Below are 18,068 nucleotides of genomic sequence, written 5' to 3'. Positions count from 1 at the left end.
AAGAGATGGAGGATAATGCTAAAACAGAACTGATCACATGTGACCCAGTCTGGCATTTCATTGCAGCTTACAAGACTGTGGTGCATCTGAATTTGTCTAAACATCATATTATACAAAAAATGTAAAATAAGGATGGACAAGGCAAAGTGTAAGACAGAAAAGAAACAAAGTACCTACATAATGTATATCCTTACAAAAAGGTAATTACATTGTACATTGCATGACTACCATGGCATTACCAGAAGTCACAACAGGGCACATCAAAGGCTATGTTGTGACATATATCAGACAAGAAAAGTATATTATAGCATATGCAACAATGGATGAGTTATGTTCAAAACTCAGATCACAATGAGATCAGAATTCATGAGTCCCCAGAACTGAATTTATGTATAAAAAATGATGCAGCTGCAATGATAACAAACAACTAAATACATCCTACACAAGGACACTTAACTTTCAGACAGGACAGTTACAAAGAATACTTCTGCACTAAAATTCAAAGGATCAACAAGAAAATATCCTAAAAAACCCTTGTCTGAGAACTATTTTTTGCTCTATATTGGTAGGAGAGTTTCCCAAAGAATATAGGCTCACTGTTGTTGCACTGCCACTCATAGTAGTATGAGTCAGGTGCAGGGATGAGACTGCCAGGCTGACTACGCTTGTCCTCGGTGTTCAATGTACAATTTCCTGAAGAAACGTTGTAATTGAAGGAGCTGCACTCATATGAAGTACCATCCCTCTCCAGACAGGCCTGTTGACATGACACTGGGTCACCATTGCTCACAACTTGCTCTTTAGAAAACTCCAGTAAACTGTAACCTCTCTGACGATACCACACCAAATCCAGAGTTTGGCAAGAGTCTGAAATATTTAAACATATTCAAACCCTTATTCATTAGAACTTATATGCCAAGATAATATTCTGAGAAATTTGGTAGAAAAATAAATGGTCAAGCTGATCCTTTCTTTACTTACATACAAATGCATTTCATGGACTGGCAAATCTCATGTGCATCATGACATAATGTAAGAGATGCAGTTATTAATTATTGCAAGAATAGATTACAAGTTTAAAAGGTAATTCTGTTTCATGGTGGAGTGTTGGTTATATGCACAGCTGTGTGTACAATGTTCATCTGTACATCTCAGTATTGATCACATAAATGACATTGTGTACAGTGTTGATTTGTACATCTAGGTGTTGATCACATAAATGACAGTGTGTACAATGTTCATCTGTACATCTAGGTGTTGATCACATCCATGGCAGGGAGTACAATGTCTGTACATCTAGGTGTTGACTACATGGCAGGGAGTACAATGTCTGTACATCTAGGTGTTGATCACATCCATGGCAGGGAGTACAATGTCTGTACATCTAGGTGTTGACTACATCCATGGCAGGGAGTACAATGTCTGTACATCTAGGTGTTGATCACATCCATGGCAGGGAGTACAATGTCTGTACATCTAGGTGTTGACCACATCCATGGCAGGGAGTACAATGTCTGTACATCTAGGTGTTGACAACTTCCATGGCAGGGAGTACAATGTCTGTACATCTAGGTGTTGACCACATCCATGGCAGGGAGTACAATGTCTGTACATCTAGGTGTTGACTACATGGCAGGGAGTACAATGTCTGTACATCTAGGTGTTGATCACATCCATGGCAGGGAGTACAATGTCTGTACATCTAGGTGTTGACTACATCCATGGCAGGGAGTACAATGTCTGTACATCTAGGTGTTGATCACATCCATGGCAGGGAGTACAATGTCTGTACATCTAGGTGTTGACCACATCCATGGCAGGGAGTACAATGTCTGTACATCTAGGTGTTGACAACTTCCATGGCAGGGAGTACAATGTCTGTACATCTAGGTGTTGACCACATCCATGGCAGGGAGTACAATGTCTGTACATCTAGGTGTTGATCACATCCATGGCAGGGAGTACAATGTCTGTACATCTAGGTGTTGACGACATCCATGGCAGGGAGTACAATGTCTGTACATCTAGGTGTTGATCACATCCATGGCAGGGAGTACAATGTCTGTACATCTAGGTGTTGATCACATCCATGGCAGGGAGTACAATGTCTGTACATCTAGGTGTTGACAACATCCATGGCAGGGAGTACAATGTCTGTACATCTAGGTGTTGACCACATCCATGGCAGGGAGTACAATGTCTGTACATCTAGGTGTTGATCACATCCATGGCAGGGAGTACAATGTCTGTACATCTAGGTGTTGACGACATCCATGGCAGGGAGTACAATGTCTGTACATCTAGGTGTTGATCACATCCATGGCAGGGAGTACAATGTCTGTACATCTAGGTGTTGACCACATCCATGGCAGGGAGTACAATGTCTGTACATCTAGGTGTTGACCACATGGCAGGGAGTACAATGTCTGTACATCTAGGTGTTGACCACATCCATGGCATGGGTACAAGTACAATGTCTGTACATCTAGGTGTTGATCACATCCATGGCAGGGAGTACAATGTCTGTACATCTAGGTGTTGACCACATCCATGGCAGGGAGTACAATGTCTGTACATCTAGGTGTTGACCACATCCATGGCAGGGGAGTACAATGTCTGTACATCTAGGTGTTGACCACATCCATGGCAGGGAGTACAATGTCTGTACATCTAGGTGTTGACCACATGGCAGGGAGTACAATGTCTGTACATCTAGGTGTTGATCACATCCATGGCAGGGAGTACAATGTCTGTACATCTAGGTGTTGACACATCCATGGCAGGGAGTACAATGTCTGTACATCTAGGTGTTGGTCACATCCATGGCAGGGAGTACAATGTCTGTACATCTAGGTGTTGACCACATCCATGGCAGGGAGTACAATGTCTGTACATCTAGGTGTTGACCACATCCATGGCAGGGAGTACAATGTCTGTACATCTAGGTGTTGACCACATACATGGCAGGGAGTACAATGTCTGTACATCTAGGTGTTGACTACATCCATGGCAGGGACTACAATGTCTGTACATCTAGGTGTTGACTACATCCATGGCAGGGAGTACAATGTCTGTACATCTAGGTGTTGACCACATCCATGGCAGGGAGTACAATGTCTGTACATCTAGGTGTTGACCACATCCATGGCAGGGAGTACAATGTCTGTACATCTAGGTGTTGACCACATCCATGGCAGGGAGTACAATGTCTGTACATCTCTGTACAATGTCTGTACACATCATAGGTGTCTGACATCTAGGTGTTGATCACATCCATGGCAGGGAGTACAATGTCTGTACATCTAGGTGTTGACTACATCCATGGCAGGGAGTACAATGTCTGTACATCTAGGTGTTGACCACATCCATGGCAGGGAGTACAATGTCTGTACATCTAGGTGTTGACTACATGGCAGGGAGTACAATGTCTGTACATCTAGGTGTTGACCACATCCATGGCAGGGAGTACAATGTCTGTACATCTAGGTGTGGACTACATGGCAGGGAGTACAATGTCTGTACATCTAGGTGTTGACCACATCCATGGCAGGGAGTACAATGTCTGTACATCTAGGTGTTGACCACATCCATGGCATGGAGTACAATGTCTGTACATCTAGGTGTTGACCACATCCATGGCAGGGAGTACAATGTCTGTACATCTAGGTGTTGATCACATCCATGGCAGGGAGTACAATGTCTGTACATCTAGGTGTTGACCACATCCATGGCAGGGAGTACAATGTCTGTACATCTAGGTGTTGACACATCCATGGCAGGGAGTACAATGTCTGTACATCTAGGTGTTGATCTACATCCATGGCAGGGGAGTACAATGTCTGTACATCTAGGTGTTGACCACATCCATGGCAGGGAGTACAATGTCTGTACATCTAGGTGTTGATCACATCCATGGCAGGGAGTACAATGTCTGTACATCTAGGTGTTGACACATCCATGGCAGGGAGTACAATGTCTGTACATCTAGGTGTTGATCACATCCATGGCAGGGAGTACAATGTCTGTACATCTAGGTGTTGACCACATCCATGGCAGGGAGTACAATGTCTGTACATCTAGGTGTTGATCACATCCATGGCAGGGAGTACAATGTCTGTACATCTAGGTGTTGATCACATCCATGGCAGGGAGTACAATGTCTGTACATCTAGGTGTTGACGACATCCATGGCAGGGAGTACAATGTCTGTACATCTAGGTGTTGATCACATGTACATGGCAGGGAGTACAATGTCTGTACATCTAGGTGTTGGACACATCCATGGCAGGGAGTACAATGTCTGTACATCTAGGTGTGGACATCCATGGCAGGGAGTACAAATGTCTGTACATCTAGGTGTTGACTACATTCATGGCAGGGAGTACAATGTCTGTACATCTAGGTGTTGATCACATCCATGGCAGGGAGTACAATGTCTGTACATCTAGGTGTTGACCACATGGCAGGGAGTACAATGTCTGTACATCTAGGTGTTGACTACATGGCAGGGAGTACAATGTCTGTACATCTAGGTGTGGACTACATGGCAGGGAGTACAATGTCTGTACATCTAGGTGTTGACTACATCCATGGCAGGGAGTACAATGTCTGTACATCTAGGTGTTGACCACATCCATGGCAGGGAGTACAATGTCTGTACATCTAGGTGTTGACTACATTCATGGCAGGGAGTACAATGTCTGTACATCTAGGTGTTGACCACATCCATGGCAGGGAGTACAATGTCTGTACATCTAGGTGTTGACTACATCATGGCAGGGAGTACAATGTCTGTACATCTAGGTGTTGATCACATCCATGGCAGGGAGTACAATGTCTGTACATCTAGGTGTTGACCACATCCATGGCAGGGAGTACAATGTCTGTACATCTAGGTGTTGACCACATCCATGGCAGGGAGTACAATGTCTGTACATCTAGGTGTTGACTACATTCATGGCAGGGAGTACAATGTCTGTACATCTAGGTGTTGATCACATCCATGGCAGGGAGTACAATGTCTGTACATCTAGGTGTTGACCACATCCATGGCAGGGAGTACAATGTCTGTACATCTAGGTGTTGACTACATTCATGGCAGGGAGTACAATGTCTGTACATCTAGGTGTTGACCACATCCATGGCAGGGAGTACAATGTCTGTACATCTAGGTGTTGACCACATCCATGGCAGGGGAGTACAATGTCTGTACATCTAGGTGTTGACCACATCCATGGCAGGGAGTACAATGTCTGTACATCTAGGTGTTGACTACATCCATGGCAGGGAGTACAATGTCTGTACATCTAGGTGTTGACTACATCCATGGCAGGGAGTACAATGTCTGTACATCTAGGTGTTGATCACATTCATGGCAGGGAGTACAATGTCTGTACATCTAGGTGTTGATCACATCCATGGCAGGGGAGTACAATGTCTGTACATCTAGGTGTTGACCACATCCATGGCAGGGAGTACAATGTCTGTACATCTAGGTGTTGACCACATCCATGGCAGGGAGTACAATGTCTGTACATCTAGGTGTTGACCACATCCATGGCAGGGAGTACAATGTCTGTACATCTAGGTGTTGACCACATCCATGGCAGGGAGTACAATGTCTGTACATCTAGGTGTGGACTACATGGCAGGGAGTACAATGTCTGTACATCTAGGTGTTGTGGACATACATGGCAGGGAGTACAATGTCTGTACATCTAGGTGTTGACATACATGGCAGGGAGTACAATGTCTGTACATCTAGGTGTGGACTACATGGCAGGGAGTACAATGTCTGTACATCTAGGTGTTGACTACATTCATGGCAGGGAGTACAATGTCTGTACATCTAGGTGTGGACACATCCATGGCAGGGGAGTACAATGTCTGTACATCTAGGTGTTGACCACATCCATGGCAGGGAGTACAATGTCTGTACATCTAGGTGTTGGTCACATCCATGGCAGGGAGTACAATGTCTGTACATCTAGGTGTTGATCACATCCATGGCAGGGAGTACAATGTCTGTACATCTAGGTGTTGACCACATCCATGGCAGGGAGTACAATGTCTGTACATCTAGGTGTTGTCACATCCATGGCAGGGAGTACAATGTCTGTACATCTAGGTGTTGACTACATTCATGGCAGGGAGTACAATGTCTGTACATCTAGGTGTTGACCACATCCATGACAGGGAGTACAATGTCTGTACATCTAGGTGTGGACTACATGACCAGGAGTACAATGTCTGTACATCTAGGTGTTGATCACATCCATGGCAGGGAGTACAATGTCTGTACATCTAGGTGTTGACGACATCCATGGCAGGGAGTACAATGTCTGTACATCTAGGTGTTGACTACATTCATGGCAGGGAGTACAATGTCTGTACATCTAGGTGTTGACTACATTCATGGCAGGGAGTACAATGTCTGTACATCTAGGTGTTGATCACATCCATGGCAGGGAGTACAATGTCTGTACATCTAGGTGTTGACTACATTCATGGCAGGGAGTACAATGTCTGTACATCTAGGTGTTGGTCACATCCATGGCAGGGAGTACAATGTCTGTACATCTAGGTGTTGATCACATGCATGGCAGGGAGTACAATGTCTGTACATCTAGGTGTTGGTCACATCCATGGCAGGGAGTACAATGTCTGTACATCTAGGTGTTGACCACATCCATGGCAGGGAGTACAATGTCTGTACATCTAGGTGTTGACTACATTCATGGCAGGGAGTACAATGTCTGTACATCTAGGTGTTGGTCACATCCATGGCAGGGAGTACAATGTCTGTACATCTAGGTGTTGACCACATCCATGGCAGGGAGTACAATGTCTGTACATCTAGGTGTTGACTACATCCATGGCAGGGAGTACAATGTCTGTACATCTAGGTGTTGACCACATCCATGGCAGGGAGTACAATGTCTGTACATCTAGGTGTGGACTACATGACAGGGAGTACAATGTCTGTACTAGGTGTGGATCTAGGTGTTGGACACATCCATGGCAGGGAGTACAATGTCTGTACATCTAGGTGTTGGTCACATCCATGGCAGGGAGTACAATGTCTGTACATCTAGGTGTTGACCACATCCATGGCAGGGAGTACAATGTCTGTACATCTAGGTGTGGACTACATGACAGGGAGTACAATGTCTGTACATCTAGGTGTTGACTCACATCCATGGCAGGGAGTACAATGTCTGTACATCTAGGTGTTGATCTACATGCATGGCAGGGAGTACAATGTCTGTACATCTAGGTGTTGGTCACATCCATGGCAGGGAGTACAATGTCTGTACATCTAGGTGTTGACCACATCCATGGCAGGGAGTACAATGTCTGTACATCTAGGTGTTGACTACATTCATGGCAGGGAGTACAATGTCTGTACATCTAGGTGTTGACGACATCCATGGCAGGGAGTACAATGTCTGTACATCTAGGTGTTGACTACATTCATGGCAGGGAGTACAATGTCTGTACATCTAGGTGTTGACCACATCCATGACAGGGAGTACAATGTCTGTACATCTAGGTGTGGACTACATGACCGGGAGTACAATGTCTGTACATCTAGGTGTTGATCACATCCATGGCAGGGAGTACAATGTCTGTACATCTAGGTGTTGATCACATCCATGGCAGGGAGTACAATGTCTGTACATCTAGGTGTTGACTACATTCATGGCAGGGAGTACAATGTCTGTACATCTAGGTGTTGACTACATTCATGGCAGGGAGTACAATGTCTGTACATCTAGGTGTTGATCACATCCATGGCAGGGAGTACAATGTCTGTACATCTAGGTGTTGACTACATTCATGGCAGGGAGTACAATGTCTGTACATCTAGGTGTTGGTCACATCCATGGCAGGGAGTACAATGTCTGTACATCTAGGTGTTGATCACATGCATGGCAGGGAGTACAATGTCTGTACATCTAGGTGTTGGTCACATCCATGGCAGGGAGTACAATGTCTGTACATCTAGGTGTTGACCACATCCATGGCAGGGAGTACAATGTCTGTACATCTAGGTGTTGACCACATTCATGGCAGGGAGTACAATGTCTGTACATCTAGGTGTTGGTCACATCCATGGCAGGGAGTACAATGTCTGTACATCTAGGTGTTGACCACATCCATGGCAGGGAGTACAATGTCTGTACATCTAGGTGTTAACTACATCCATGACAGGGAGTACAATGTCTGTACATCTAGGTGTTCACCACATCCATGGCAGGGAGTACAATGTCTGTACATCTAGGTGTGGACTACATGACAGGGAGTACAATGTCTGTACATCTAGGTGTGGACTACATCGCAGGGAGTACAATATCTGTACATCTAGGTGTTGGTCACATCCATGGCAGGGAGTACAATGTCTGTACATCTAGGTGTTGGTCACATCCATGGCAGGGAGTACAATGTCTGTACATCTAGGTGTTGACCACATCCATGGCAGGGAGTACAATGTCTGTACATCTAGGTGTTGACTACATTCATGGCAGGGAGTACAATGTCTGTACATCTAGGTGTTGACCACATCCATGGCAGGGAGTACAATGTCTGTACATCTAGGTGTTGACTACATTCATGGCAGGGAGTACAATGTCTGTACATCTAGGTGTTGACCACATCCATGACAGGGAGTACAATGTCTGTACATCTAGGTGTGGACTACATGACTGGGAGTACAATGTCTGTACATCTAGGTGTTGATCACATCCATGGCAGGGAGTACAATGTCTGTACATCTAGGTGTTGGACGACATCCATGGCAGGGGAGTACAATGTCTGTACATCTAGGTGTTGACTACATTCATGGCAGGGAGTACAATGTCTGTACATCTAGGTGTTGACTACATGGCATGGCAGGGAGTACAATGTCTGTACATCTAGGTGTTGACCACATCCATGGCAGGGAAGTACAATGTCTGTACATCTAGGTGTTGACTACATTCATGGCAGGGAGTACAATGTCTGTACATCTAGGTGTTGGTCACATCCATGGCAGGGAGTACAATGTCTGTACATCTAGGTGTTGATCACATGCATGGCAGGAGTACAATGTCTGTACATCTAGGTGTTGGTCACATCCATGGCAGGGAGTACAATGTCTGTACATCTAGGTGTTGATCACATGCATGGCAGGGAGTATAATGTCTGTACATCTAGGTGTTGGTCACATCCATGGCAGGGAGTACAATGTCTGTACATCTAGGTGTTGACCACATCCATGGCAGGGAGTACAATGTCTGTACATCTAGGTGTTGACTACATTCATGGCAGGGAGTACAATGTCTGTACATCTAGGTGTTGACGACATCCATGGCAGGGAGTACAATGTCTGTACATCTAGGTGTTGACTACATTCATGGCAGGGAGTACAATGTCTGTACATCTAGGTGTTGACCACATCCATGACAGGGAGTACAATGTCTGTACATCTAGGTGTGGAGTACAATGTACAATGTCTGTACATCTAGGTGTTGATCACATCCATGGCAGGGAGTACAATGTCTGTACATCTAGGTGTTGACGACATCCATGGCAGGGAGTACAATGTCTGTACATCTAGGTGTTGACTACATTCATGGCAGGGGAGTACAATGTCTGTACATCTAGGTGTTGACCACATCCATGGCAGGGAGTACAATGTCTGTACATCTAGGTGTTGATCACATCCATGGCAGGGAGTACAATGTCTGTACATCTAGGTGTTGACTACATTCATGGCAGGGGAGTACAATGTCTGTACATCTAGGTGTTGGTCACATCCATGGCAGGGAGTACAATGTCTGTACATCTAGGTGTTGATCACATCCATGGCAGGGAGTACAATGTCTGTACATCTAGGTGTTGACCACATCCATGGCAGGGAGTACAATGTCTGTACATCTAGGTGTTGACCACATCCATGGCAGGGAGTACAATGTCTGTACATCTAGGTGTTGACTACATTCATGGCAGGGAGTACAATGTCTGTACATCTAGGTGTTGGTCACATCCATGGCAGGGAGTACAATGTCTGTACATCTAGGTGTTGACCACATGGCAGGGAGTACAATGTCTGTACATCTAGGTGTTGACTACATCCATGACAGGGAGTACAATGTCTGTACATCTAGGTGTTGACCACATCCATGGCAGGGAGTACAATGTCTGTACATCTAGGTGTGGACTACATGACAGGGAGTACAATGTCTGTACATCTAGGTGTGGACTACATGGCAGGGGAGTACAACAATGTCTGTACATCTAGGTGTTGGACATCCATGGCAGGGGAGTACAATGTCTGTACATCTAGGTGTTGGTCACATCCATGGCAGGGAGTACAATGTCTGTACATCTAGGTGTTGACCACATCCATGGCAGGGGAGTACAATGTCTGTACATCTAGGTGTTGACTACATTCATGGCAGGGGAGTACAATGTCTGTACATCTAGGTGTTGACCACATCCATGGCAGGGGAGTACAATGTCTGTACATCTAGGTGTTGACTACATTCATGGCAGGGAGTACAATGTCTGTACATCTAGGTGTTGACCACATCCATGGCAGGGAGTACAATGTCTGTACATCTAGGTGTGGACTACATGACTGGGAGTACAATGTCTGTACATCTAGGTGTTGATCACATCCATGGCAGGGAGTACAATGTCTGTACATCTAGGTGTTGACGACATCCATGGCAGGGAGTACAATGTCTGTACATCTAGGTGTTGACTACATTCATGGCAGGGAGTACAATGTCTGTACATCTAGGTGTTGACTACATTCATGGCAGGGAGTACAATGTCTGTACATCTAGGTGTTGACCACATCCATGGCAGGGAGTACAATGTCTGTACATCTAGGTGTTGACTACATTCATGGCAGGGAGTACAATGTCTGTACATCTAGGTGTTGGTCACATCCATGGCAGGGAGTACAATGTCTGTACATTTAGGTGTTGATCACATGCATGGCAGGGAGTACAATGTCTGTACATCTAGGTGTTGGTCACATCCATGGCAGGGAGTACAATGTCTGTACATCTAGGTGTTGACCACATCCATGGCAGGGAGTACAATGTCTGTACATCTAGGTGTTGACTACATTCATGGCAGGGAGTACAATGTCTGTACATCTAGGTGTTGACTTCATGGCATGGAGTACAATGTCTGTACATTTAGATGTGGACTACATGACAGGGAGTACAATGTCTGTACATCTAGGTGTGGACTACATGGCAGGGAGTACAAAGTCTGTACATCTAGGTGTTGGTCACATCCATGGCAGGGAGTACAATGTCTGTACATCTAGGTGTGGACTACATGACAGGGAGTACAATGTCTGTACATCTAGGTGTGGACTACATCGCAGGGAGTACAATTTCTGTACATCTAGGTGTTGACTACATTCATGGCAGGGAGTACAATGTCTGTACATCTAGGTGTTGGTCACATCCATGGCAGGGAGTACAATGTCTGTACATCTAGGTGTTGATCACATGCATGGCAGGGAGTACAATGTCTGTACATCTAGGTGTTGACCACATCCATGGCAGGGAGTACAATGTCTGTACATCTAGGTGTTGACCACATCCATGGCAGGGAGTACAATGTCTGTACATCTAGGTGTTGACTACATTCATGGCAGGGAGTACAATGTCTGTACATCTAGGTGTTGGTCACATCCATGGCAGGGAGTACAATGTCTGTACATCTAGGTGTTGACCACATCCATGGCAGGGAGTACAATGTCTGTACATCTAGGTGTTAACTACATCCATGACAGGGAGTACAATGTCTGTACATCTAGGTGTTGACCACATCCATGGCAGGGAGTACAATGTCTGTACATCTAGGTGTGGACTACATGACAGGGAGTACAATGTCTGTACATCTAGGTGTGGACTACATCGCAGGGAGTACAATTTCTGTACATCTAGGTGTGGACTACATGACAGGGAGTATAATGTCTGTACATCTAGGTGTGGACTACATGGCAGGGAGTACAATATCTGTACACCTAGGTGTTGACCACATCCATCCATGGCAGGGAGTACAATGTCTGTACATCTAGGTGTGGACTACATGACAGGGAGTACAATGTCTGTACATCTAGGTGTTGACTTCATGGCATGGAGTACAATGTCTGTACATTTAGATGTGGACTACATGACAGGGAGTACAATGTCTGTACATCTAGGTGTGGACTACATGGCAGGGAGTACAAAGTCTGTACATCTAGGTGTTGGTCACATCCATGGCAGGGAGTACAATGTCTGTACATCTAGATGTTGGTCACATCCATAGCAGGGAGTACAATGTCTGTACATCTAGGTGTTGACCACATCCATGGCAGGGAGTACAATGTCTGTACATCTAGGTGTGGACTACATGGCAGGGAGTACAATGTCTGTACATCTGGTGTGGACTACATGACAGGGAGTACAATGTCTGTACATCTAGGTGTGGACTACATGGCAGGGAGTACAATGTCTGTACATCTAGGTGTGGACTACATGGCAGGGAGTACAATGTCTGTACATCTGGTGTGGACTACATGACAGGGAGTACAATGTCTGTACATCTAGGTGTGGACTACATGGCAGGCTGCAGAGTGTATGTGTCTAAGGGACTAACCTGTTGCCTGCTGCCAGCTTGTCCTGTTGGCACTGCTATCACAGTACTGCCGTGGGTTGATGGGGTTGTACTCTCCATCTTCGTAGCACTGATCATTAATGATGCATCCACTTGTCTGGAGCAGACACAAAACAATGGAATAGGCAAGGAAAGAGCAATTGAAAGCGAATCATACCATCTGGAGATCAGATGTAAACTAGCTGATGACTACAACATATAATGAAGACCAGAAATCTATTTGCATTTATGTTTATTTGCTTTAGTCCTTATTGTTGAAAGCAAATTATCTGGCATCAGAGATAAGCTTCGATAAAGACCTACACTAGATACCTTTGTTCCACAGGATCTTGGATTGAGTTTTGGCATCAAAATACAGTATCAAATATACATTACAATCAAACTGACAAATTAGTTTATGTGGATCATAACATGTTTGAAAGTAAATAACAGTGTCCTACCTTGTCCACACAGGTTCCGTTGCTGGGAAAGCAAGTCTGGCAGAGGGAATCATAGACCAAATAAAGGAGGGAAGTACTCCGAAGTTCATTGAAGCTGATAGAGACCTCATAACTGTAGCCAGCTTCTGGCAGTGGACATGCCAACTCCATCAGGTGGATGAATGTTGCTGTTGTATTGACCACTTCATCACCAACCTCATACCCAGTTTCATTCAGCTATACATGAAACAGGACAGTTCTGACATTTCCATAATCCAAACACAACAATATGACACACACATTAAAAGGACTGATCTAAAGCACTGTTTCTAAACAATGACCAATAAACCCTGATCTCACTTGTCTCTGGGGCGGTGGGGTAGCCTAGTGGTTAAAGCGTTGGCTCGTCACGCCCAAGACCCAGGTTCGAATCCCCACATGGGTACAATGTGTGAAGCCCATTTCTGGTGTCCCCCACTGTGATATTGCTGGAATATTGCTAAAAGTGGCGTAAAACCAAAACTCAGTCACTTGCCTCTGATCCTCTAATACCAGAAGAGAAGTTTCTGTTTTAGTGACCATACCCAGTGTATGAAATAAGGCCTGTCCGACCACCCGAGATGGGCTAGATTTCTGATGGATGGTCTAGATTTACAGCTAGCCAGCTCGATGATCTGGTAAAAATTTTAGATGTTCCATACATCTGAGTAAATTCACCATATCTTGCTTGGTGACTGGTCTGATTAAATCCATTTGGATGATGTCTGGCTGGGTTTTTGGCTTATTTCATTTTTTTCCAGTCCTAATATTTTTTATCACTGGCAGATGAAGCTAAACTTCAAAATGTTTTCATTTGTTATCATAATAATTTCATCGTTGTTTATCAATGTAAGGATATACATATCATACTTATGCTACTAAATGTGCTTGCAGGTGGCTCAGCAGAGATCACAACCCACTCAAGAATTCTGGGATATCATCTGGGTAGTCCCAGGGGAAAAACAATAACAAAAGCAACAGCCAGTCCACAGAAATTGCTCTGGCATCTGAGTGTCCATTTGAGCATGCTTTCTCCCAAAGGAGAAAAACAGCAGAATGATGTCTTTACATGATTCATGATATTACTCAGTAATTTTCAGTGGAAAATACATACCAAGCATATTCTGTGTGACATCTGTATGATGATATCACAAAATTAACATCAACACCATTTTCCTATGAAACGATGAGGCATTCGTTCATGTCATATCACAATGTAATTGAACCATGTAATGTGTAATGAAAGTTACTTAAACTACAGAAAGCAAACATTGACCACTGACCGTGACCCTAGCCCAGTGGCAGACAAGGCTGCTGACATTGAGAGTGTTGTTGTTGTAGACATGCACAGCGTCACAGTTATCAATACGCATGTCACACAATCCATTGTTGCTGAGGAAGAATATGTTGGGCGGTTTATCTGTTTCCACCACACAGTCCAGGCTGTCTCTGTGTTTCTGGCACCTGCATCGTCCTGGAGAACAATAGATATTTTCAAGAAGTAAACAGTTTATAGGAAAAAAGTCCTTGGTACAAAAGTACTGGTAAAATGTCTTTGGTAACGAAATCCTTTTGAAGTAAAAACCAAAGATTTACAGTGTGCATGAGGCTCCACTGTCAGGCGATCCAAGAACCAACAACGTGTGCGAAGGCTGGAATATGAAATTTTTAACTTAGTCGGTCACCACCATCCATCTGTTTGGAAGACCATCGAATGTTTCCAGAGGAAACAGATGACAGTAAGAACTGTGATTGCCCAGGATGCCATTGGAAATGTCCATGTGAAGAAAACCCAAACTGTCTTTCTCAAGATGCAGAAACATCTGCACAAACTGTGTAGTGACATTGCCGTTGGAAGGAAGTCCATCCCCGAGTTTTTACACAGTGTGTCAGTGAACATCCAACATCAGTAGGCCTAGACTATTTCATGTCATCATGTGATACATTATGTAAATTAAACCTTATAATGTTAACTGTAGTCATTTCGTATGATCTGTATATCAACATTTCAATACATCATCACGTCATAAGACCATTACATTTGTTGTATGTGTGACAATGAAAAACTAAAAGCTAAAAAAGCATTGTTTTTCTAAACACTTCTTGTTAGAAACTGGAAAGAGGACTTCTTTACCAAGGCAAATTTCGGTCTTTTTTATCGGTACTTTTGAACCGAGGACTTTTTAAGCAAACACCAGTAAATACAGGTCATCCTCTCCATATAATCTCCAGGGGACATACCAGATATTTTGGTTAATCTACACTAGGTATTAGAGATCTGGGGTTCTCTTGATTTTCAGTTACTAATTTGATCTGCAATGATAGTCAGTCAGACAGACAAATCAGAATGCAAGTTACAAGTCAGTGTCAGTGTCAGAGGTCTCCTATGGCTCTGAGCATGATGTTGACAATAGCTATTTTGTCCTTGTGCATGTCCTCTGTGCCTTGGTCACTGAGCTGAGTGGAAAACCCAGTGTTGTCAGTCAATGCCATTTGATTCAAGCTGCTGAAACGTCTTGTGTTAATCAGTTGAAGACCTGCAATGGATCTGGGTTCCAGACGGTGGAACATGGTTGTTCCTGAAAGGTTTCATGATGACATAAACATACGATCTTCACACCTACCATTGTCACATGTAGACCCCCTACACTCAGAAGGACATTGTAAACTGAGTTTATCATCTACAGGCCAAAGTGTTGTGTTCGTAAGGAGAGCTATTTCACACTGCTTCTTGATGTCTTCTTGGGCGGCCATGAACCACTGACTGTTTAGTGTATTCTGTGAAATGTAAAATGAAGGTTATATTCTTCAATCCATCCATCCACCATGTTCTTTACAAACAACTCATAGTTCATGTCAATTCCTGTTTGGGAAGTAAATCTACACAAGTAACACACTACACATGATGTAATTCCTTCTAATACTCTACCTCTATTACAACAAGGGAGCTATACATGTCTTGGAATGTGCAGACACCAGCACAGGTTTCTTCTACACAGTATTCTTTGTACCCAAGAAATACACATCAATATGTGCATGATCAATGCCCTCAAAGTTCTCAAAAGGCATTACCTAAGTAACCCCCCAGATACCACATGAAATCAGTAAAAAGCTCACTAACTTAGGAGACTGTGCTATCAGTCGGGATTTGTATCACCGGATGTGTATTCCCATTGATCCTGATCCCATATCCTGTCATTCAGAGTCTCCATAGCTCATTGGCTTTTTCATCAACCCTATCATCAGACTTCACAGATAAATACACAACCTCCACTCAGCAGACTCAGTGTCTAACGAGAAACAACCTCAATGGAACTTAATACTCCTGTATCAGTTATTATACATATGGAGTCATGAGGACATTATACATATGGAGTTAGCAGGAGATTATACATATGGAGTTAGCAGGAGATTATACATATGGAGTTAGCAGGACATTATACATATGGAGTCAGCAGGACATTATACATATGGAGTTAGCAGGAGATTATACATATGGAGTTAGCAGTAGATTATACATATGGAGTTAGCAGGACATTATACATATGGAGTCAGCAGGACATTATACATATGGAGTCAGATTTCAACTGTTCACAGAGGCATTCTGTGCCTGCTAGATGATATTTCAAGGCTATCTGCTTCAATACCTGAATTCATGTTACAGTACAATTCAACCTTTTATCAGACTATACCAGAGATATGAAATAATGCCTACAGAGTGACCCCTTCATGCCTTTGGGTGCCAGTGTTTGATGCATCTTCTGTTGGAGCCATGAGAATATTGATGCAATCATTCTCCTCCAGTTTCTCTGACACTCTGTTTAGGAGTGACCAAGGTGGAAATATGTCAGCAAACACACCTTTAACTGGTTAGGACATCCATATGGAAGACTTGTGGATGTTGAACAAACTTGTGTTTTAGGCAGGTTACAAAATGGTTGAGCTGAGCAGAGTGCAATTGTGTTTTCAAATACTGGCACCCAAAGGCATGAAGGGGGCACTCTGTAGGCATTATTTCATATCTCTGGTATAGTCTGATAAAAGGTTGAATTGTACTGGAACATGAATTCAGGTATTGAAGCAGATAGCCTTGAAATATCATCTAGCAGGCACAGATTGCCTCTGTGAACAGTTGAAATCTGACTCAATACGTATAATGTCCTGCTGACTCCATATGTATAATGTCCTGCTAACTCCATATGTATAATCTCCTGCTGACTCCATATGTATAATCTCCTGCTGACTCCATATGTATAATCTCCTGCTGACTCCATATGTATAATGTCCTGCTGACTCCATATGTATAATCTCCTGCTGACTCCATATGTATAATCTCCTGCTAACTCCATATGTATAATGTCCTGCTGACTCCATATGTATAATGTCCTGCTGACTCCATATGTATAATCTCCGGCTGACTCCATATGTATAATGTCCTTGGTCACTCCTAGACAGTGTGTCAGAGAAACTGGAGGAGAATGATTGCATCAATATTCTCATGGCTCCAACAGAAGATGCATCAGAGTATTTCCCCTTCTTACAGGCCTGGAAATTACCTTTGGCAAATGCAGGAATCTGGGTTATCCAGCACTGCCATTGAAGCAGATGTTTTTGGACACCTTCATCATGTACCTTACACAATACTGGAAGGCACAAGTTCAGTCAAAAGGGAAGAGAAGGATGGTAGGGAGATATAGATATCAGCATATTTATTATCGTAACAGAATTATTGCTTCATTTAAGTCATGACAAGAATTACCATCATAGCACTATTAAAGCATACCAATTTGCATTCGCTTCTCTTCTTTATCATTATGGGCCTTTCTACAGGTATAATCCAGATGTTACATAGTATACGTACTTTCAGATTTACTTTTCCCAAATGGAACCTCAATAGAACTTAAACAGCCATGCATCTCACTGGTCGCTCCTCAGTGGTGT

General features: G+C 43.7%; 1 protein-coding gene across 1 annotated transcript in view; it reads right to left on the bottom strand.

Annotated features, from left to right (window-relative positions):
* Nucleotides 1-18,068, bottom strand: part of LOC124272343 — a 262,002-nt gene that overhangs the window by 169,976 nt on the left and 73,958 nt on the right. Inside the window, 5 exon segments of the mRNA XM_046707518.1 lie at nucleotides 598-867; nucleotides 12,652-12,766; nucleotides 13,110-13,325; nucleotides 14,411-14,601; nucleotides 15,752-15,905. Of these exon segments, the coding sequence (XP_046563474.1) occupies nucleotides 598-867; nucleotides 12,652-12,766; nucleotides 13,110-13,325; nucleotides 14,411-14,601; nucleotides 15,752-15,905 (946 nt within the window).

The sequence above is a fragment of the Haliotis rubra genome, unplaced genomic scaffold, assembly GCF_003918875.1.
Source record: "Haliotis rubra isolate DU_JTF1 unplaced genomic scaffold, ASM391887v1 Scf169, whole genome shotgun sequence".
NCBI classification, from domain to species: Eukaryota; Metazoa; Mollusca; class Gastropoda; order Lepetellida; family Haliotidae; genus Haliotis; species Haliotis rubra.
The sequence above is the reverse complement of the archived record's forward strand: the minus strand, read 5'-3'. Positions and strand labels throughout refer to the sequence as shown.